Here is a 21,854-nt window from a genome sequence, read left to right on the forward strand (position 1 = left end):
TACTTTTCCCAATTCATGTCATCGAAACATGACCAGATCTCTGCCTGTATGATGGCTGCCTGGGGGTCCAACTCCGGATGTATGGATGTGACCTTTGTACTGGTATCTAAAAGAAAAGTCACGATGGGGTGGATATAACTGTGTAACCCTCGTAGTCTTAAAAGTGGGTCCCATGAGACACATGATTGATGGATAGCATCGCGATCCACCAGGAGTGGAGGGTCCTGTCGATCGGAGTTAGGCACCGTCTTTCGGAGGCCATTGGTAGGCATGATGCCTGCCTGGCCCTTGGTAAGGACCTGACCTTTTCATCCTGACGTCTCTGCAGGAAATTGGCGGGCGCACCCGCCCCATGGTTAGTCATCCTGCACAGTACCCCTCGTGCACGTGCCGGTTATGAGCGCGCGGGCCAATCAGGACCCGCCGGGGTGGATCGGCCAAATGACGGCTGCCTGCCGGGGAAGACGCCAAGCTCGAAGGGGTTAGTGGCAGACCCGATGCTTGCGAACTGTGGCTTGGCGCGGGTGAGGCTTTGCGGGCACTCGCCACTCCCTATTGGTTAGGCAACAGGATTCCCACCTGCACCTATTCTTATTCTTATTCTTAGTGTTTCTCACTCATCTGCCCGACGGCCTCCTCTCGCTACTGACTTACTCCTACTTACTATCCATCTCTCTTCTATGTTGCACTAGAGGTAGCAACCCTCCCTCTCCCCACCCCGCCTCTCGAACCACCACCTCAGACCATGTCTCGTCCCTGCTAGGACCCTCTCTATCCTGCCATGTTCTGAAGTTTAACCTTCCCTTCCCCCCTCTCCGCCGCCCACGCTATTTGATACCCCCGGACTCTGCGCGCCAAGATGTCCGTCCTCCGCCATCATGGGGGTGCCTACCTCCAACGGCGGCTCACCAAAATGTACACAGACACTAAGACCTCTTGTGAGAGTGTCACCACGGCCTCCATTGCCGTTGATGATCCCGAATTGGTAACGCTACATCGAAGTTTCAAGACGCAAAGGGACCGCCTGCTAGCCTGGGGCCTAGACTGGAGCGATGCCAGTGCCGCCCAGCCCAATGATATCGACGAATCGATCACGCAAGCCGGCTACAGTGATGTGGTTGCGAGTGTCATGTCCTCGATCCAAGTACTTCTCAATGAGGCGGAGCGTATCCAGCACGGCGGCTCCGATCTGCCTCCGAAGGGCGCTAGTGCCGACTCTCCCAAGGGTGGCCTCAGCAACCTTCCAGTCAAGTCTCACTGGACCAGTGAGGAGATCAGTCGCTCCAAGACTCTGCTGGCGGACCTTGAGGCCTGCATCGACACTCTCTACGACCTTTCACGCTCTCGACGCAATATGAGTGCAAGTATGACTGCTGGTGGGCAGTCAGCCACAAAGGGCCGATCCCGGCCCGGCGCAACCACCGATTATTCCATCCTGGACTCCAAAGCCTATCATGGCACATCTTTCGACAGTACGCAGAGATATCCGGCGCAGCAGAGTCCCTTTGATCTGGCGCCGTCTCCCACACGCAATGCCACGGCCTTCAGCCAGGCCCGGTCCGAGAAGATGCCATTTGGCAAGATTTCCTTATCGCTAGACACGTATGCCATCGATCGCTCGGCACTACAACTGTCCGGCTCTTCTCATGACAACAGCCCGCCTCCGTATGAGCAGGTAGCGGCTTCCATCAACTCTCGGGCCATTGGTCGTATGAGGACCTCGGCGTCGCCTTTCCTACACGGCACGAAAGATTCGATGGCAACTATCCTAGTGGACTACACTCCCATGGTACTGGAAGCATCAGGGTCTGCCACTACGCCGGAGAAGAAACGACTGGATCATGTGCAGCGAACACTTGAGCAGCTCGTCCAGAATGCGCGTGTGTCCCATCTGGGGCTGTTGAAGTTTCTGGGTTATTATATTGACATGCCGAATTCCCGGTATGCTTTCGTCTATCAAATGCCTGTGGATTACTTCCCGTTCCTTCGCAATCCGTCGGATCTGCTGAACGGGCTGAAGCCTAAGCCACTCGTCTCTCTCTTCCAGGCCGGCGACGACTATCATATCCCTAATCTCGAAACGCGCTTCCGCTTGGCTTATGACCTTTTGATGGCGGTTCTGCAGCTGAGAAGCCAGAACCTTGTGCACGGGAATATCAACAGCAGCAACGTCCTTATCTTCCCCGGATTAACGAACTCGAACAGCGATGAAGTTGGACTAACAGAGAACCTGCGACGACCATACCTGACATCGTTTGCCCAATTCTCTGGAAATGGGCCGTCGCCCGAGCCACTATCTTCCAGCATGTATCGTCACCCGGATGACAAGCGATCAATGGACGACGATGCTGCCTGGGCCTATGACCTTTATTCACTTGGCCTTGTGCTCCTCGAGATCGGGCTATGGCATCCCATCAGCCGTATATGGAAGATGAAGTACAACAATTCGATGTTCAAGCAAAGGATTGAGAATGTCTACTTGCAGAGACTGGGCCCTAAGTGCGGCAGTGCGTATCTACATGTGGTGCAGCTGTGCTTAGATGCGCCAAACTTCCATCTGTCGACGCAGCCGTTCGACGACCTCAACCTTCGTGTTCCTCAAGCTTTCCATTACCCGGTCCTGGACCTCTCAGCGCCCGACAGTATCTTTTCGTTCTCGATGAATTTCCTCTACACGATGTGCAAGATCGTCTGGTCCTGCTGCAGGATAGACATGTTCTCTGCCCCGGGTGCTGAAGAGCTGGACGACTGCCTTCCCCTTGCTCTTGTTCCCGGTCTGGAACCAGCGCCTATGAAGGAAGCCCCTCGTGAGTATAAGGACACCATGGATCCTATCGTGCCATTCCAAGAACCGATTGCCACGCTACCTACTCCTGAGATGAAGATGCTGCGGGATAAAATTAGCGTGGAGGAGCGCAGAGTGCGAAAGCGAACCTGCAAAAAGCTCTCGGGCCTGGAGATACCACAAGACCATCTCAATAAGTGGAATTTCCAGATGCTACCGCGTTTGAGAAAGCTCCTACAGAAAATCTTGAAGGACTCATCCGAATCATGCAGTGTTACACTTATGATGACTGGTGACACTGTCGACAACGCCAGGACGACAGTCTGTGTCACTTGTGCGAGTGCAAAGAAGGTTCGGGCGGCTTTGAAGAAGTACTTTGTTCTCGACAGCGAGGACTGGGATCTTCTGGTCCTTCGCGGAGACGTCCAGAGATCTAAAGTCCCACGGAAGAAACGCCGCAGGCCGGCGATGACAGGACCTGACAATGCAAGAGCACCGTCATCTGTCCAGCACGATCCGAATCCTTGCTATCAGGAACGGCCTCTCTGCGGCGCCTCGATAGGCGCCTTCATGAATGAAGAGCACCTACCTCCAGTCTCTTATGGCGGGGCTATCCTAGTCGATGGCATGCCGTATGGCATGACCGTGCATCATATGCTGGAGTCACCGAGTGACCAGGAAGACGCAGATGACCAAGATACTCATGGCCCTTTACGGTCCGCTGGGAATTGGCCCCGCGATACACCCATACCTCAAAACACAGAGTTCATGTACTCCTGGTCTGACGCCGGGCCGTCGGACCCTGCATCGGATCTCGAATTTGAGGTTTCAGAAGACGAGGATGGGGACGATGTGTCGCTATCGCCAAGTCTAGACGAGGACTCTTATCTTTCCGAAGGCTATTCCTCCGATGAAGACGGTCAGAATGATGAGGCCTATGACGATGAGGATGCAGCATCCATAGGCGACACTCCTGGGATTGACCCCGGAGACGAGCCCTTGCTGTACGTGACACAGCCAGCTATCGATGATGTCGATGAGAACTTTTTCCCATGCCCTGAAGACCGCGACGATGAGCATCTTGCCTCTCACTCCTTTGGATACGTGCACGCATCATCCGGCGTTCGGCGCTGGACGCGAAAGGGGATAAGGCACGAGATTGACTGGGCACTAATCAAGATCAACGACGAGCGCATCGATGGGCGCAACATCGTCTACGACAGGACGGCTTTAGCGAGGCGAGATCCATACCGGCAAAGACGCGGCGAGCCGGCGCGCATGCCACAGCCGGAGACGATCTATCTTAACAATATCTGCCGGTTGGAAGATCTCGGTGGCCTCCATGTTCATTGCTGTGGTCGAACCAGCGGCCTACAAACAGGCCAGATATCCAAGGCGATGACGTTAGTCAAATTGCATGGCCGCCAGACCTTCTCGACCAGCTTCTGTGTTGACGGGAACTTTGGAGGTAAGTGAGTCTGACTCGTCTGCTATGGTATACCTTCACTTTAAGAACTTTCTCGCTAACGCTTATCTTGTACAATAGTCCCCGGCGACTCAGGAGCATGGGTTTTCGAGAAGTCAAGCGGTCGAGTGTGCGGCCACGTCCTGGCATGGTCAGACAAGACCCGCACCGCCTACATCGCCCCGATGGAAATTCTCCTCGAAGATATCGCTCGCTCCCTGAATGCCAACTACATCGGTCTCCCCGGCAATCCTGACGAATCATCCTCTCGCGCCTACTCCATGCACCCTCGCCCAGCACCATCAATGGACCCCCGGTACCAAAACCCAGCATACCACACCCCTCGCCCACTCCGCGGCCAACTACCCGTGGACATCAACCAGCTCCGCCTCGATGACCCAAACATGGGCCCCGTCAACACCAGTCGCGGTCTACGAGAGGTCTCAACCCCATACCGGGGCATGCCACCGATCCTGACACCCCCAAGGAGTCTAGAAAGACAACTTGCCTAATCTGCTTGCACAGACTGAGTGCATGTGACCTCCCTTTGCTCCTACCTCAGCAACCACTTTTTCCTCACCATCATCTTAATCACCCACCCACTACCCATATACCCTCCCTATGACGTTTCCTATGATGATTTTTTTGGTTTTGAACGAGTGGATAAAACATAATACCCCCTTTTGTATATCTGTTGTTTTCGGTGTTTTGCTCTGATTCCCATGGCGGCGATGGGTGTTGATTAGTTGTCTTTGATATACACAATTTGCGGGCTCCTATATATCCAATGATCTTGAGTTTCAACTAGGTGGCTGTACTCTCCTCGCTAGCCCTACTACTTATATACCTCTCTCTGCGTAATCATTACCTCTGTCCTCCATAGATCTCTGCCTGAGGCAAGTGCCTCCGTTAGGCAGGTTTTATCGTTATCCATTTGTTACCATGTATTGATAGATACGAATACTGATACGAGACGAACTGTTCTGAAATGACTTACTTGTTTGCATTGCATTGCAAGAAAAAGAAAAATACCAACTAAGATACAGTAAACCACAAACCATGCTTAACGAGGACAACAACAAAACCCCAGCCGTATCATAACCGACGTTATATGCATCGCATGACTCAATCAACAGTAAAACCGACCAAGCCAATCAATCCGTGTACCCATTGACCCGAACACAAGAAACAGAACCAAAAGTGTGATAGGAGAATCGCTCCCGAGGCCCAAGGGAAGCGCAAAAGGTTATATAAAATGGTCTTGTGAGAAGGGAAAAACAGAAGAAGAGAAGATGGAAGGTGGAGAGAGCACCCTCTAGTTGGAAGACAGGAACTTGAGAACAGCCTCCTTCTCTTCCACGGGGAGGACGCTGAGAACCTGCTGCACACCCTTCAGGGCACCGTCGCGGTTGTTGACAAGCATCTGGGCGACTTCGGTGGCCACGCTCTCGACCTTGAGGGAGTCCACCTTGGCCTGGATGGCCTTCTTGTTCTCCTCGTACCAGGTGGCGACGCGGCGGTCGTCGTGCTCCAGTTCCTCGTCGAGGAATCCGGTCCAACCGTGCAGAGTGCGGAGGTGCACAGCGCGAGGGGACTCGGTGGCGGTCGGGGCGCTGGAAGCAGCAGGGAGAGCAACCGTGCCGTCGCGAGCAGCAGGGTTAGGAGCCGCAGTAACCATGCGCTTGACAATGAGCTCCTCGCTGAGACGACGGCGGAGACGCCAGTAGAAGAAGCGGCGGGCGTTCTTCCAGGTGAGAGGCTGGCGGATGGTGTTCTTGGCCTCCATGCGGCCAGCGCGGTCGTGGAGATCAGCAAACTGAAGGGCGATCTGCAGGTAGACGGGCAGAAGCTGCTCCTCGCGGGCAGCCATCTTGGCCTTGATCTCAGACAGCTGGTCCTTGGAGAGGGATGTGTCCTCAAGGGAGCGGCGGAGCTCGCCGTAAGTGGCATCCAGACGAGCCATGGTGTCGAGCTGCTTGTCACGGCGGTACTTGATGTTGACGATACCCTCGGGCTCGAGGACACCACCGCGGGACTCCTCATCGGCGTACATCTCCATCTGGTCGGGGTTGATCGTGGGATCGACGACGACCCAGGATCCACCACGGAGTTCACCGTAAGGCGGGATGTAGATGAAGATGGGCTGCTCGTACTTGACGAGAGCATCGACGATGTAGGAACCGTACTTGAGGACCTCGTTGTACATGTCACGCTGTCCACCAGAGAAACCTCTCCAGTTGGCCAGGATCATCACAGGAAGCTGCTCACCGTTGTTGAAATCACGGAGGGCCTGGGCGGTCTTGAAGGCGGAGTTGGGGTACCACACACCACCAGCCTCGGTGCTGACCATCTCCATGGAGTCGGGGTTAGCAGGGTCGGCAGGGGTGACATTCTCGACCGAGCGGGTCTCAACAGCAATCACACCAATGGGGATACCGCCAAGTCTGGCACGACCGACAACCACGGTACGAGCCCATCCACCGAGAGCCTCCTCGAAAGAGCCCGTGTCGAACAGACCAGGCAGGAAGCCATCTTCGTCTTCCTTACCGGCAATGAGCCAGCGGGGATCGTAGGGCTGCTTGTTGGGCGGGTAGTAGGCCACATCGCGGTCCCAAGTGTCGGACCAGGGGCGGATGGGGATCGGGGATCCCTTCCTGTCGGGAACAAAGGACATCCATTCCACAATCTTCTGCACACCTTCGAAGTCATCGGTAGCAGTCATGTGGGACACACCGTTTCTGTACATGATCTGGGTGCCACCAAGCTGCAGGTTGGAGGTGTAGACCTCGCGGCCCAGCAGCTTGTTGATAGCCGGAGCACCAGTGAGAATGATGGGCTGGCCCTCGACCTGGATGGCTCTCTGTCCGAGACGGACAAGGTAGGCACCGATACCGACGGAACGGCAAGTCACCAGGGTGATGGTGAAGATGTCTTCGTAAGCCTTGGAGGTAGCACCGGCAATAAGACCGGAGCCCTTCAGACACTCGACACCCAAGCCGTCCTTGGCACCAATAACGGTGGTGATCTTGTGGCGTTCTTCACCCTCTTCATGGATCAGCTCGGTGATGACCTCCTTCTTCTTGCTGGCATCCAGCTTCTGCTTGACCTCGGGAGTGAAGTACAGGTACTTGAAGCCGGCCTCGGGCTTCTCGGCATCGTTCCAGGCAACCGAGAAGTAAGGAATCAGCTCATCGGCCATACCGATACGAGCACCAGAGTTGGCAGAAAGGTAGATGCGAGGAATGCCCAGCTTCCTGGCCAGCTCGGTACACTTGTGGAAGAACTTGTCTTCCTGAGGACCGAAAGAACCGATCTGGAAGGTGATGTCGTTGGCAACAATGATGAACCGTCTGCCACGGGGGTACTCAGGGGTGCGGGCGGTGACGATCCAACCCACCATACCGTGAGTGTTGGTACCGGGGCCACGAGAGATCTCGACCAAGTTGTCGGTATCGTCCAGCACAAGCTCGCTGTAGTCGATGCATTCGCCAACAGGAGGGCGCTGCTCACCCAGGGAGGGGATCTTGGCAATCGCCTTGGTCCAGCTGTTCTGGAAGGCCTGTCTGAAGAGCTCAGGGAAATCATACACGTACTGAGTACCCATCAGGTGGGCCTTGTAGCGCTTGGGCTGCAGCCATTCCTTGGTAGGGTAAGGCGTGGAGACCGGGCGCAAGTGCATGGAGCCAAGCTTGTTGCTGCCACCGTCGATGCTGTGGAAGATCCATTCGCCCTTCTCCGTCTTCTTCTCGATGTAGAGCTCAACCTGGATGATGAATCCGTAGGTGTTGGTGATGATCACACGCAGAGGGTAAGGAAGGCCGGTGACGGGGTCGGTGCACAAGATACGGATTTCGGCACCAGTGACACGCAGTCTCCAGAGGCGGCGACCGAAACGCTCGAGGAAACCGTTCAGGGCCTCCTCGACATCCTTCGGCTGCAGATTGAACACGGGCGAGAAGTTGATGAAGATGTGGTTCAGATCGGAGTTGTTGTTGCCGATAATCTCCAGAGCGTCCAGAATGTCGTTCATAAGACGATCCGCCTCCGAAATCAGGTACTCCGCAGTGGGGATATCATCACGGAGGCGACCCGGACGCACGACCGCACGGACGAAGTAACGCTTGTCCACAGCCTTGTCGTTCTCGGGACCCTTTCCAATGGCCTCGTAGACGTGAATGTTGCGGTTCTCCGTGAAAACGGGCTTGATCTTGAACTTGGACAGACGGCCGAGTTCCAGCTGGAAGGCAAGGGCAGGCTCGTTGTGACGGATACTCTCATCCTCATCGTAGTTGGGGCCCCTGAAGGTGAAGTATCCGGGGTAGATACCGTTCTTGCCACAGATGAAGGTGACCCGGCGGATGCGACGAGCGAGCAGCTCTTCCTTGAGGTCAGCAAGCATGCCGTTGATCTGAGTGACAATCTGGTTGTCATCGAGGTCCTCGACATCGCGGATGGCGATGTTGAGAACACCAGTTAGCTCGCTCTCGTTCTCAACCCGAGGAGCAGGGCGACGCTTGCCCTCCAAGTTAGCAAGGAGGCCGTTGTCGCTGGGTCTCTTCTTGGAACCGGCCCGAGGGAACGCCTCCAAAGCTCTGGGCAGGTACTCCTCAGCGTCCTCCAGGTACTGAACAGGCATGATAACACCCTTTCTCATCTGCTCGCTGCCGTCACCAACAAAGTAGGACATGTCACTGATGGAGTTGATCCGCTTGAAGGGGTTCGCCTCAGCGGTAGGGGTGCTGGGGGTCGACGGGTCAGTGGTGGTGATGGGGCCAAACTCAGGCTGTCCGAGCTTGTCAAGGGTGAAGTCCCAAGAAAGGAGAGGGGTCTCTCCAGCCTGGGTGTACTGGATGCCCTTCAGAGTGTAGGCACGGTAGGCGCGGCGCACGTAGACCTCGAGAGCAGCGAGCGTGACCCAGACATCCTGGTGAACGAAGAAACGCGGCAGCACATCGAAGACAGTGTACTTGGAGTCCACCACCTCCTTCAGCACCGAGATATCAGGCTCACGGTGGTCCCAGCCGGTCTCACCGTAGCGAGACTCGACGACCGACGAACGCAGGATGAGTTCCATCTGAGACAGACGCTCCTCCAGGGATGGGAGAGCGCACTGGATGAGAAGCTCACGGGCCTTGAGAGTGACCTTGGCGGCAGCGCGAGACTCGAACTCGGTCAGCTTCTTCAGGATGGGCTTGAAGTACTTGGCGACATTGCCAACAGCAGGCTGGTTGGGGCGGTACATGGCCAAGATGGCGAGAATGAGGTTGTTCTTCGCGCCAATGCGGCTGTGGGACAGGACGGTCTGAACAACGCTGCCAATGTCATCCTTGTTCTCCTCACGGAGCTTCAAGATGGCATCTTCGTCGCGGCCACCGAAGAGCTTCTCGACCTCATAGTACTGTTCCAGGAGACCAATGAAGACATTGAACTCGTGGACCTTCAAGCCATCAATGTACTTGTTGATGACCTCAGTCAGAGGAAGAAGGGTGGTCTTGAGGATTTCGGCATCGGCAGGGCTGACATTCTCTTCGATGAAACGCTGAACGGTCTTCTGCAGCTGCTTGGCAGGGAACTCAGTCTTGCGAGCCCGGGCACGGTCGACGACGTTCTGGAGCTGGCTGTCGAGCTTCTGGGGCATACGAGAGTGCAGAGCGGAAGACTGAGCGTTCCACTCGCCGTAAGGAAGATCGGGGTCACGGAGGACATCGACCAGCTCCTTCAGGGTGGCATTCATGATGACCTGGTTGTCGTATCCCTTCAAGATGTTCTCCAGGATGCTGTGCAGGAGGAAGAATCTCTGGGGAGGCTTGTTACCGACAACCTGAGGGGGGCCGAGCTCCGGAAGCTGACCGGTGAACGGCTGAGCGTGTTTCACGCGAGACGGATCATCGAGAGCAAGGATACCGAGAATGTCACCGGCCTCCAGGGTAGCGCCAGGCTGCTTAATGAGCTGGACGATACCGTCTTCCTGGGCGATCAGGGGCATGTACATCTTCATCACCTCGACCTCAGCGAAGGGCTGGCCCGCCTTGACGTGCTCACCGTTCTCCACAGTGAACTTCACGAGCTTACCAGGAGAGGGCGTACGCAGCTGAGTGGGGTCGTTCTCCTGCTCGAGCAGGCAGGTCTTACCATCCACACTGAGACGAGTGGCGGCAGGCTCCTCCTTCCAGTAGACGTTGTGACTGCGGCCGTTCAGGAGAACGAGCAGACCACCATCGGCCAGGGCACGCACACCCACGGAGCACTTGGAGCCGTTGATGAAGAGGTGGTAGCTGTCGAGACCGGCACGGGTGGCGGTGAACTTGTACCGCTGGCCTTCATAGATGAAGTCCACAGGGAAGACCGTCTTCAAGACGTCCTTGGAGGGTACCTGACCCTTCTCCAGTCCCTTGCGGTATTCTTCCACACCGGCCTCGCTGGCCTGGTGAGCCTTGGTGACAGCTCCACACAGGACCGCCACGATGGTGTCAGGGCGCTCAGCTGTCAGCTTGTTGGAAATCAGCTGGTCCAGCCACCCGGTGGTAATCGTGTTGTCTTCGAACGCGGGGGTCTCCAAGAGCTTGATCAGGTACTCGACAGTGGTGCGGAAATCACCACGAATGCTCAGTTCCTTCAAGGCGATGACCATGTGCTTCCGGGAGGCAGAACGGTTCTCACCGTAGGCGAAGATGTGACCGAACTGACTGTCCGAGAAGCTGTGGATACCACCGGACGTACCGACAGAGAAGTAACCCCACACATTGGAGGAACTGCGGAAGTTCAGCTCGTGCATGGTACCGCTGGAAGGCTTGAAACCCTCGCCCGGGTCTTCGGAAGTGATACGGCACGCAGTGGTGTGTCCCTTGGGCTGAGGGCGCCGCTGGGTCTGGAAGCTCTCCTCGCTGGAGAAGTCGAAGTCGATCTCCGAGGAGGTGTTGGGATCAACACCGTAGAGCAGACGGATGTCACGGATACGGTGAAGGGGAATACCCATGGCAATCTGAAGCTGGGCGGCAGGGAGGTTGACTCCCGAAACCATCTCCGTAGTCGGGTGCTCGACCTGAAGACGGGGGTTCAGTTCCAGGAAGTAGAACTTGTCATCGGCGTGTGAGTACAGGTACTCGACGGTACCGGCAGACACGTAGCCGACCAGGCGACCCAGGCTCACAGCGGCGCGCTCCATAGCCTGGAAGGTCACCGGCTTGGCGATGGTGACGGGAGCCTCTTCGATGATCTTCTGGTGACGACGCTGCACGGAACAATCACGACCGAAGAGGGAGATGTTGTTACCGTACTGATCCGCCAGCAGTTGGACTTCCAAGTGACGGGCGTTACCGGCGAGCTTCATGATGAAGATCGGGGAACCGGGGATTTCGTTGGCAGCGGCATTGTACAGGCTGACGAAGTCCTCCTCCCGCTCAACCTTACGAATACCCTTACCACCACCACCCTCGGAGGCCTTGATCATGACAGGGAAGCCAATCTCCTTGGCCTTCTCCAGACCCTCCTGGGGCGAGAAGGTACAACCCCGGTTGTAGACCTCGTCATCGACAGTAACGATGCCATGCTCGTCGACCTTCACATCATCCACACCCGTTCCAGACCAGGGGATACAAGGGACACCAGCATGCTGAGCGACGATCGTCGAGGAGATCTTGTCACCGAGCGAGCGCATGGCCGAGGCGGGGGGACCAATGAAGATAATCTTCTTGGGAGATGCGGCCAAGGATTCGGGTAACCGGGGGTTTTCAGAGGCGTGACCCCAACCAGCCCACACGGCGTGAACGTCCATACGCTCGGCGACATCGACGATCAGGTCAACGTTGGCGTAGTTGTTGTTATTCGTGCCTCCCGGGACCTGAAATTTCTGTTAACGGACCTGGTTCGGGGGTCATTGGTTGTACAGCATGACCACGTACCTCAACATATTGGTCCGCCATACGGATGTAATCCGCATTGGCCTGCAGATCTTCTGGCGTGGCCATCACTGTGAACTGGATGGCACGCTCGTTGCCAAAGGTTTCATAAGCCCATTTTCGGACGGAGCGGATCTCCTTGACGGCCGCAATACCGTTGTTGGCGATCAGAACCTGCCAGCCCGTTAGATTGCTGCTCCTGCGCGTGCCCGGCCAACTCATTCGTTCCCCGCCAAACTCACCGAACTGATGACGGAGTGACCTTCGTGGCTGGCCACGAAGTCCTTGACGCTGCTGGGCGGTGCGGCATCAAGGTGGTTGCCGCCGATGAAATGTGAAGGGATGTTCGCAGCTCGCGAGCTGGTGGTTCCGGTGGGAGCGCTCATGGTGCAAGATTGAATATTAGGTATTATAGAATTCCCATGCGAGAGATGAAGCCGGTTTATTCGAGGCGAGGGGGACTAGGTGTGAAAGAAGCGGCGCAGAGGAAGAATGGGAGGGAGAGGGCGCGATGGTTGTCCGTAAGGCGTCGGAGGAAAAGTGGTGGAATGGAATTGAATGAGACAGGATTAAGCCCTCCAAGATCTAAGTAGGAATGGCGATCGGAGGAGAATGAGGGGGAGGGCAGATGAGACACGAAGGATTCGATTCCTCGGGCTGAGTAAGAGCGAGGGAGATAAGAGTCAGCTCAAGCAAGGCGGACAGCAGGTCTGGGAATTGGATTGAAGCGGCCGGCACGATCCAGCACGAGGGAATTTATGGCATGAATTGGAGGTGGGGGGGGGAGGGCCGGGGACTTACTGGGACAGCCTTGGAGCAGCCAGGCAGGCAAGCAATGGCACTGGAAGAAAGTAATGGGGGAGAGGGGGAAGAAGAGAAAAAGAGGTCGAGTGAGAAGAAGGGAAGGGAAGAGGAGAGAATTAAAGGGAGGATGAGGAGAAAATTGGAGCTGGTTTACTTTACTTGTCAGGGCCAAGCCAGACTGGACGAAGCGTATAATGTCTCGAACCGGTAAATGTACAGAACGGAAAATTACGCGGAGGATGTTCACGCCCCCGAAAAAAGCGAAGAAAAAAAATAAAAATTGGAGAAATCGAAAATCCAAAAAAGCAAAGAGAGGCACTAGTTTTCTTGCTCCGGTAGCCGTAAGACTATAGAACAGAATGGGCCCCGATGGTCCGCGCCCAGTCAGCCAGCGCGGCCCAGCGCGAGGGGATCGCAACTACGGTGACTATTGCCGGGAGGGCGCCAGCAAACTGCAGCAACCCCAACTAGCGGTACGGCTTGTTGGGCCCATGACGTCGGGCTTCCCACCACTTTTGTCTGGCCGGTCCCCAGCATTTGTCGGGTCAACAATCCGCTCCAGGCCAATCAGCCTCCGACCCGGTCCATGGTTCCAGCCTCTGGATGCTCTCTATCACCCCCTTCCATGCGGGTTTTCGCTCTACGAAACCTGGAAAAGGGATGGAACTAAATCGTGATCATTGGCGGTCTCGCTGCAAAGCCATGTCAGCCAGGACGCAAGTACCGAGGATGGGGGAGAGTGCAACCAAGCAAGGCACTACGGGGTAACGTGCACAGGCGCCTTCCAGATAGTAGATAGTTGAACCCAGCTCGCTAGTTGGGGGAATTCCCCGATGCCAACAGAAAGCCAGGACGATCTTCACCGTGGCCGGGAACACCGAGTGACCCCTCCCTTTCTAGCGATCAGCCTAGTCGGGCCGTCATGAGCTGTCAATGGCTGTCCCTACCGTGAAGGGCAAAAGGTGCCTTTTGGCAGGGTCGGGGCGTCGAGTCCGGGCTGAAGAGATACTCCGGGGCTCGGAGCGCGAAAACAGATCAGGTCGGCATAATACAAGCTTCTATGGGAGCCGGTAATCTATTCTTAAGTAGAAAGTAGCCAGAACATCCGCCAGTCCGGTCCGATCTGCCAGGAGTGGTAGATGTAATTCGATCACCTGGTGATAGGGATCGATTTAATTAATTTTGACTACACTGGGGACGACAATGGCAGATACCCATGAGGGTGGTTTCTTCACAGACCCGCTCATCCGAATGTACGGTATTCCGCTCATTGGTATGGCGGTGGTACCGTACCTCCATCCATGCTCATTCTCTAGCCCAATGAGCCGGCCCCATTAGTCTCTCTTCCATACTTCGAGACTTCCAGACTCTGAAGCATATCCCGGTTCCTGTTGCTGAAGGTCCACCGCGGTGCCCGACTGGCCTGTCCTGGACTCCTGAGGTGTCCACCGCTCCACGGCTCTTCCATCCCTACACTAACCTCTTTGAGCCTATGTTGACGGCCCACCGCTCGGAACCAATGAGGACCTGCGGAGTTGTCATCCCGTTGGGGATCGTGGGAAATCACGGGACGCCCGCTCTCATCAATCTGCCAGCCGCTAACCCGGTCTGGGCAAGATGCTCGTGCGGAATTCTACGAACTTCAACCTCGTGTCTCGAGAACACATCATAAATGTCACGGACAGTCCCATTGTTCACCTATCAGACTATGAGTAGCGGTCAATCGGGGATTAATAAATCACCAACCCCATCCATCAACACTATGTCGAAATCAGTCCCACAGTATACGTCCCAGTAGAACCACCCTCACCGCAAGGCTCACGCAGGAGCCAACTCAATATCAACCAGCCAAGGCAACTGGATCGGAACCTCCTCCGAGCCTTCCACCGCGGCATTTACAAACAGTGTCTGCAGGCCACGTTGAAGTGGATTCGGATCACCGGCACAATGACTCGTGTGACAGCAAAAGGAACTCCCATTGACCTTGGCATCCTGCACAGCTAGATCAGCCTGGGCATGGGCGGGAGCCATCGTAGGCAGCCTCGCAATGACCGACGACTTCTCATGATCGATATCCGCAAAATGAGTGTCGGCGTCTCACTGACCGTCTTGCGCCAAGTCACCAACTTGGCGCCCCAGGCCTCGTGGATATGGCCAAAGCAATGCAAACGAGGCCGAGACCGAGCGACGGCCTCGAACAAACGAGCACAACCGGCCCGATAGCCCGAGAACGGGATGTCCAGGACGCCTCTAGGCGGGCCATGGGTGAGGACCACGTCCACTGGTGTGCAGGGACTGGCGTAGACGGTTAGGGAGGCCCCGTTCGCTAGGGCAAATCGGTCAGGAAGCTGATGCCGGCTGCTTCGTCGAATAGGCGTCGGGCTTCCCCGTAGTCGCCGAATTCCGCTTGGATCTGGCGTGGGTCGATGTTCAACGATCTTGCATCCGCCACTTTCTGCCGGAAGCAGGGCTCGTCCAGGCTGATGTCGTGGTTCCCGGCGATGACTAGCTTGAGGGAGGCGGGGATCTTCTGCAGCAGTTGGATGGCGGTGCGGTATTCCTGTAGTTTGGATGATTCAGTCAGATCGCCACAGTGGATTACGACGTCGGTGTTGGGGTGGTTGATGTATTGGGAGGGGAGGTCCATGCTGTGCGTATCGGACAGGATGAGAAATCTGGTCTTGATTCCAGTGGTCTCCATGATGTACGGTGATGATGTATGTGATAAAAGAGATGGTATCTTCAACAAGTAAACGAAGTGATAATAGTCAGTATGGTTCACTGAACAATCGATCATCCAGTGAAGTTCTGATATCTATGAAGATTGTATAGCTGAGAGTGAAGTATCTACTCTGCCTACAAAGTATATGCCAGCCTACCAGTAACTCACTGATTGATGTCAAGATGAGCAACACTACAAAAATAGCAGACACCATGACTACTAATGACATATATAAACCATCACATCCCTTGGTCAACCACATCAAAAGGCACCATGTTCTTCATCATCACCAGCAGATGCAGTAACAATGATCTACTCTACTGAGTAGATCGCACCACCTTACATCAGCACATCCTCTTAACTAGTAACTAGTACTTAGTCCCCAGATCTACGGAGTACAAAAAACAAAACCATACGATACCCCCAAACCACAATCTCAACCCCGTATTCAAACACCCACCACTGGCCCCCGCGCAAATACCTCCTCCCTCATCCCCCCGAGCCGAACCCAACCTAACCCATCCCTCCGGCACCAAAATCCCATCCCATCCCAAACCTGCATAAACCCCAATACGAATCCCTCAATCCTGCAGGATCCGCACCGACTCGGAGGTTCGGAGTTTCCTGGTCAACTTCCGGCCCCCGACGCCCGAGCAAAACCAAAACCCAAACCCTAATCGATCTACCAGTTACCATCACCGCCGGTCAGATTTTAGATCGTCAGAGGTGATGGATGCGTGCGCGCGGGTTCGGGCCGGAGAGGTCGCTGAGTTTCGGGGCTGGTTTCGGGGGTGTGAGAAATGCGCCGGTAGGGAGGGAAGGGGAGGGGAGGGGGAGGGTATATAAACGCCGAATGGGCCGAGGAAGGATTATCTAATATATTTTGGACTGGGTATGGAGGGGTAGGTTTAGTGATGGTTATAGTAGTTATATTAGGCTAGGATGAAGGGTTGGGTTTGTGTTGGTGATCTTGCTGCGTGCTGCGTGAGTCGTAGGTTTTGAGGGGCTGATGATGGGATACCGGTGGGAGGCTGTAGGTTGTGTCCTCAATCACATGCCGGACTCGTTCCTTAGCACCTTTCTCCCCTTGCACGGATTACATTACGGCGCTGGATAAATACCATTGTAGTCGCCCTCTGGACAGCTACAACTAGTCTACGCTGAACCATATCAAGTCACTGGGTATTTAACGCCTAGGCAGCTCACTGAATACACAGAGACAGCATACATCAAAGAAACAGTGCTGAGTCACAGCTTGGACGCCGTGGAGGCAACCCTCCCGGCTCGAAACATTCCATGCGCCAGTCAACCGGTCACAATTCCAACTCCGCCGCCACTGACTGTACAGGCCCGGTGGTCTCCCATGCAGGGAGCCACCACCGGGGGATATTGCAAATGCAGATGTCTATGAACCTGTCTAAACAAGTCCGCCAAATGAACCGACCCCTCAGGGGGGTTCTTCAATAAATAACTTGCCAGGGGTAGTCGATGTAAATGGAACAATGTCGAATGGAGCAAATCAATTAGGAAAAATGGATGCAAATGAGGGGATGAAGGGGCAATGGGGAATAAAAAGAAGCGAATCAACACCTGCGTACCGGCCGTGAACATCGTAAAGCCCCTTGAGTTTGTCATTCGGGGAGGAAAGAGGGGTATTCGAAAGAAGAGAAGACAAAAGCAGAAAGAACAAGGTTAAAAGGTCTCGCCCAGGTCACCGTTGGACTTGGAGTCAGGCGTGGCCTTGGTGCCGCCAGTGCTGGTCCGCAGAGTTCGCGGCGCGGGAATGGCCGAGATGCCGCTGGGGGTGCGTTTCTTCAGCCCGTTAGGAGGCTTCGAGAACAAGGGGAAGCGGGTCTCGCGCGCCTCGCTGATCTTGGCTCGAACGGACATGCGGAACGCCAGGTCTTGATCCACATCTTCGTCAATGTTGGACATGCCGTTTACGGCACCGTTCTGCGCAGAAGGGTTGCTCAGCGAGGACCGCGGCCGCCGGCTCTCCGTCGTGGGGTTCATCGAATAATGTCCCAAGGGCGTCTTGGTCCGGCTCTGACGGCTTTCCGGGCGTGTCGAGGGCGCAATGCTGGGGTGCGTGCTTTGGCTGAAGGAGCTGGAGTAACTGGTGCGGCTGCTGGGTCGGCTGTCGCCTCCATTGCGGGTGCCAAATGACGGTCGGTTGTTGGAAACCGATGACGAGGTGCCATCATTATCACGGACCGACGAACTAAAGCTACTGCCACTCAACCGCTTGCGAGAGTTGCGGCGCATGGTGATGGTGGAAGGAACAGGGCTCCCACCATTCACGGAGATCGAGCCGGAGCGCGATGAGGTCCGGGATGGCGAGTCGGAGGGTGGAGGCAGCTTGGACTTGGCCGACTGGACCCGTTCTTCCAGCTTCTGCATCTTGCCGATGAGGCCCCGGATCTGGTACAACGAACCCGACTTGGGCAGTTTGGTTTGCGGGCTTTCAGTGTTGAAAGACGGAGAATTGCTGAACGAGGGCAACGTCATGGGCAGACTCGTGGGTAAGGTCGTGCGGGACGCGACCGTAGACACCGACCGGGTGCTACTGTGCGCATTGGCCGTGGCACGAGACCGGGAAGACTTCGACGATCTCGAGTCATACATCGACCGGGAACCCATCGTGGACTCGGATCCCGCGGCTTTCTTGTGCGGAAACCCGGAACTTGTATGGACGGACTTGCGCATGTTGGTCATGATGTTGGTTGTCAGGCTGCTCGATGTCTCAGACATCGGCGGCGACGGGGGAGGCATTGTGACCGCCATGAGGGAGGACTTCATCGGGGTGGTGACAAATAAGGGGGAGGACACTGTGGACGTTCCAGGGGAGCGATCAAATATCTCTGGAGCCTGGGGTGTTGAGGACGAAGTGCGGTACAAAGGCGTCGGCTTCTTGCGGCGACCGCCGTACTGTTCGTGGCGAAGCTTCTCCTGGAGGATCTCGTTGTCCAGCTTCTGCTCCGATAACTCATCCCGGAGACGCTGGTTCTGGATCCGGAGGGCCTCGCGCTCTTTCTCGCCGGCCTTGACCTCCTCCTCAAGCAGGACGCTGCGCTCAATAGCCATGTTGTATTTCTGCTCCATATCCTCCAGGGACGAAGTGGTGTGGCGGGCCTGGCGTTCATAATCATCGTTCGCCACTTCAGTGTCACGTAGTTTCAACTGCAGCGTTCTACTGGTGTCTCGCAACGTGGTGATCTCCTTTTGCAGCGCATTCTGAGCCGCGTTGGCCTCGGACTTGGACTGTTTGAACTTGGACTGCAAGGGGGTCCGTTAACCTTGGAGATCTCCAAGCCTCCCACGAGGGAGCACGAGGGATCAGGAACTCGTGAGGCTCACCTTCCATTCATCGACCTCGTATCTCAGGTTTTCCAATTTCTCCTTCAAGACCCGCTCCCGCTTCTCCGACGCCTCGATGTCCTTCTCCAGCTCCGCCTCGAGTTCGCGGCTGGAAGCCTGGAATTCCGCCAATTCGGCTTCCAGCTGTTCATATTGCGCTTTGTAGTAGGCGAGCTGGTCGGACCGCGAACTGGTCCCGTTGGGGCGGGCGGACGAAGAATCGTCGGCGGACGGCATGATTCGCGCACCAGCAGACGAAACCGGCGTTCGGAACGCACGCTCCAGGGGACCACGTCAGAAAGACCCCGGGAGAAGGGGGGAGGACACCCAACGGGGGTTTATGGATCGGTCGGGCGATGAGAAGGGGACGCCAGGGTCGAGGGCATGTACACGCGGGCAGTCACAACAACCGTGCGTGAACTGGTGGTGATGGCGGAGGGGCCGAGGCGGTGTCGCAGGCAGCCGGGAACGATTGCGACGATGAGAGATCGTGAACGGAGGGCAGAAGAGACGAAGCGACGGTGCAACCCCGGTTCGCTGACACGTAGCCGAGACCGTTCTGGTCTCCGTAGATTGACTTACCTTAGAGGACTCCCTCACAGAGGGAAAGGGCTGGGGGAGGGGGAAGAGGGGAAGGGGAGTTGTTTTGAGGGGGAGGGTAGTTGGGTAGATGGATGGTGATGCTATCCAGAGCGGACGGGACGGGCGCAAGATCCAATCAGCCAATGGCAGCAGCGGCACGGGGTCAACAAGCGCTTTTACCGGTCGTGACGGGTAACTTACGCCCTTGCCGGTTGCGGCCTGAGGTTGGAACATCAATCAAAGCAATCCATCCAAACATCAACATTCGTCTGCCTGGGCAACACGGCAACCACCGTTCCTGCATCTCGAGTCACCGTCACGCTGTCTCCTCACGTCCTATAAAGTACCGGTGTGTCGATATGCCCTCTTCTTGGGAGCGTTTTTAGTCACTCGAATGATAGTATTGCCTATCCGCCCCATGTAACTGCCCACTATATATTTTCCCAATTTTGAGCATCACCCCAGTGGGTGTATCCAAACCTCCAACCCATCAACTAGTGCGTGTCCATCCAGATGACCACCTCATCCAGCGAGTCTCTCTCCAGTCGAGCGCGACGATTGGTTTGCTGCTGGTCGGCTGCAGGAGAAGTCTGAACACCAATCAGATGGTCATCAGTCGCCCTAAGCCACTCTCGGCTCTGCTAGGATCTGGCTCGTGACCGTGAGCGTAATCTCACCTCCTACAAATCAACCCCATCGACCGCTCTCTCTTGAACTTAGATATGGGTCATGACTCTTGCCGCTCCCATCAAAAGTGGCATCGTGGTTGTGTAACCTGCAAGCGTCGCCATGTCAATTATGACGAAAGCCCGCCATGCGGGTGCCGGGAACAGCGTCCGAATACGCCTGTATCAGTTTTCGTCTCTAAGCGTCACCTTCAACTTCAGATCAAGCCCGGCCTTTCCTCTCCAATGACAGAGAGAAGGGGAAACACCCCGCTTTGCCAGGCGATCGTGGCCGGTTGGACCTCTAACCCATGCGTCGATAGCCGACGGCGACATACCGGAGCTGCTGTACCCCGTGGTCCAACGACGATAGAATCTGATAGTAAACGGCCCCATTCTTGGCCCCCAGCATAAACTTCTCTGATATGGCCTGTCCGCGCTTGCCACGATGCTACCAGTGTTTCGGACCAAGACAACCCTAGTCACGAACAATAGATCAACATAGCCATCGAGTATCCCCCTTGCGTTGAGCGACCATCGGTCTCAGATTCATGCGATCTTCCAGGATGGGTATGAAGCCACAGTGATGCCAATGCGGAAATCATTGGCGTCAGTACCATTCCCGCTTGAGCGGTCCTGCAATGGTCCAGGGGCATGGTATCATACATTCCGAGCTCATGCGCGGATGTGTTCTCGACTGCTCGCGAGCCGTACACGCGGCGAGTCCAGAATACTGGGAAGCATTAAAGACTGTCCTTGCCGTACTCCGTAATTCAAGAGAGTTATAAAATCCCACCGACCGTATGTATCAAGGGTATGCTCTGGGTTGGCTCCATATGGCCGGGGACGGATAGATGTAGGCCTACGGCGGACTAGTCGGGAGAGTTGCTCAAGAGAAATGGACCAAGGTATCCATAGTATGATGGCCCGGAAATATAATGCGCGATTGGCCAAGGGCGTCTCAGGTCGAATCCTATAGCGACGGAGATGCAACTCCTCGCCCAAGAGGTTACCCCGGTGCGAGTAGGATCTGATAAACATTCCCATTATATTAAAGTAGGCCCCATGATACCTTATAAATATCTAAAATTATCACCGTGTGCGTGATATCAAACCCCGATTCCAATCCCAATCTTGGTGCCTTAACGCATCAACTGAAGCTGAGCAGCCCCAAATATATATTCGACCAAGACCACAACCACATCGCTGCGCCAATCTAACTGCCTCATAAGCATCATCTTACCGTTTCCATCCCGTACAAACAATTAACCAAATCCTACATGCTTGTCAACTATCCAACATGATGAAGCTGGAGCCGTTTTCCCTGCGCAAGATACAATCCCTCTCATGATCCGATAACCCATGGACTGGCGGGGAACTATGCATATCGTGGACTAGATGCCACGCTCATTACTCAGGGTGCTTAACAAGAATCATATACCAGAGGTGGATATCGGATACTGCGAGGGAATTCGGGGATGTGAGTGGTGAATAGTGGGAAGAGTTATGAGAGTGTTGAGTGGAGGATGTGCGTTGACTAGCTCGACTGGGTAGATTAGTATCAACTACCTTGTCT

The 21,854-nt window shown here is 55.5% G+C and overlaps 5 protein-coding genes across 5 annotated transcripts; 2 read left to right on the forward strand and 3 right to left on the reverse strand.

Annotated features, from left to right (window-relative positions):
• The first annotated feature begins 709 nt into the window (after positions 1 to 709).
• Positions 710 to 5,241, forward strand: BO80DRAFT_378628 (uncharacterized protein). Its single transcript, XM_025716747.1, has 2 exons — positions 710 to 4,253; positions 4,332 to 5,241. The coding sequence occupies exons 1-2, from the start codon at positions 860 to 862 to the stop codon at positions 4,760 to 4,762; spliced, it is 3,825 nt and encodes a 1,274-aa protein (XP_025576634.1). The 5' UTR covers positions 710 to 859; the 3' UTR covers positions 4,763 to 5,241.
• A 324-nt stretch (positions 5,242 to 5,565) lies between these two features.
• Positions 5,566 to 12,534, reverse strand: BO80DRAFT_443619 (acetyl-CoA carboxylase ACC1; the record flags this gene model as incomplete). Its single annotated transcript, XM_025721368.1, has 3 exons — positions 5,566 to 12,090; positions 12,152 to 12,322; positions 12,391 to 12,534. 3 exons carry the CDS (start codon positions 12,532 to 12,534, stop codon positions 5,566 to 5,568), a joined length of 6,840 nt encoding a protein of 2,279 aa, XP_025576635.1.
• A 2,072-nt stretch (positions 12,535 to 14,606) lies between these two features.
• BO80DRAFT_492490 (metallophosphatase domain-containing protein) lies at positions 14,607 to 15,653 on the reverse strand (the record flags this gene model as incomplete). Its single annotated transcript, XM_025723771.1, has 3 exons — positions 14,607 to 14,935; positions 15,058 to 15,310; positions 15,388 to 15,653. The coding sequence occupies 3 exons, from the start codon at positions 15,651 to 15,653 to the stop codon at positions 14,771 to 14,773; spliced, it is 684 nt and encodes a 227-aa protein (XP_025576636.1). The 3' UTR covers positions 14,607 to 14,770.
• A 1,572-nt stretch (positions 15,654 to 17,225) lies between these two features.
• Positions 17,226 to 19,486, reverse strand: nde1 (nuclear distribution protein NudE). Its single transcript, XM_025715126.1, has 2 exons — positions 19,032 to 19,486; positions 17,226 to 18,950 (listed from the first exon to the last, which is right to left on the reverse strand). Exons 1-2 carry the CDS (start codon positions 19,266 to 19,268, stop codon positions 17,367 to 17,369), a joined length of 1,821 nt encoding a protein of 606 aa, XP_025576637.1. The 5' UTR covers positions 19,269 to 19,486; the 3' UTR covers positions 17,226 to 17,366.
• An 815-nt stretch (positions 19,487 to 20,301) lies between these two features.
• Positions 20,302 to 20,823, forward strand: BO80DRAFT_32123 (uncharacterized protein). Its single transcript, XM_025715129.1, has one exon. The coding sequence runs from the start codon at positions 20,336 to 20,338 to the stop codon at positions 20,690 to 20,692; it is 357 nt and encodes a 118-aa protein (XP_025576638.1). The 5' UTR covers positions 20,302 to 20,335; the 3' UTR covers positions 20,693 to 20,823.
• Positions 20,824 to 21,854: the final 1,031 nt, after the last annotated feature.

Source organism: Aspergillus ibericus (genome assembly GCF_003184845.1).
Source record: "Aspergillus ibericus CBS 121593 unplaced genomic scaffold BO80scaffold_13, whole genome shotgun sequence".
Lineage (NCBI taxonomy): Eukaryota > Fungi > Ascomycota > Eurotiomycetes > Eurotiales > Aspergillaceae > Aspergillus > Aspergillus ibericus.

Bases quoted from the DNA above. Each gene is read 5' to 3' on its own strand.
- nde1 (XM_025715126.1), bottom strand. From the start codon at position 19,268: ATGCCGTCCGCCGACGATTCTTCGTCCGCCCGCCCCAACGGGACCAGT. The intron at 18,951-19,031 runs GTGAGCCTCACG...ACCCCCTTGCAG, and splicing joins ACGAGGTCGATGAATGGAAG to TCCAAGTTCAAACAGTCCAA.
- BO80DRAFT_378628 (XM_025716747.1), top strand. From the start codon at position 860: ATGTCCGTCCTCCGCCATCATGGGGGTGCCTACCTCCAACGGCGGCTC. The intron at 4,254-4,331 runs GTAAGTGAGTCT...CTTGTACAATAG, and splicing joins TGTTGACGGGAACTTTGGAG to TCCCCGGCGACTCAGGAGCA.
- BO80DRAFT_32123 (XM_025715129.1), top strand. From the start codon at position 20,336: ATGGGTCATGACTCTTGCCGCTCCCATCAAAAGTGGCATCGTGGTTGT.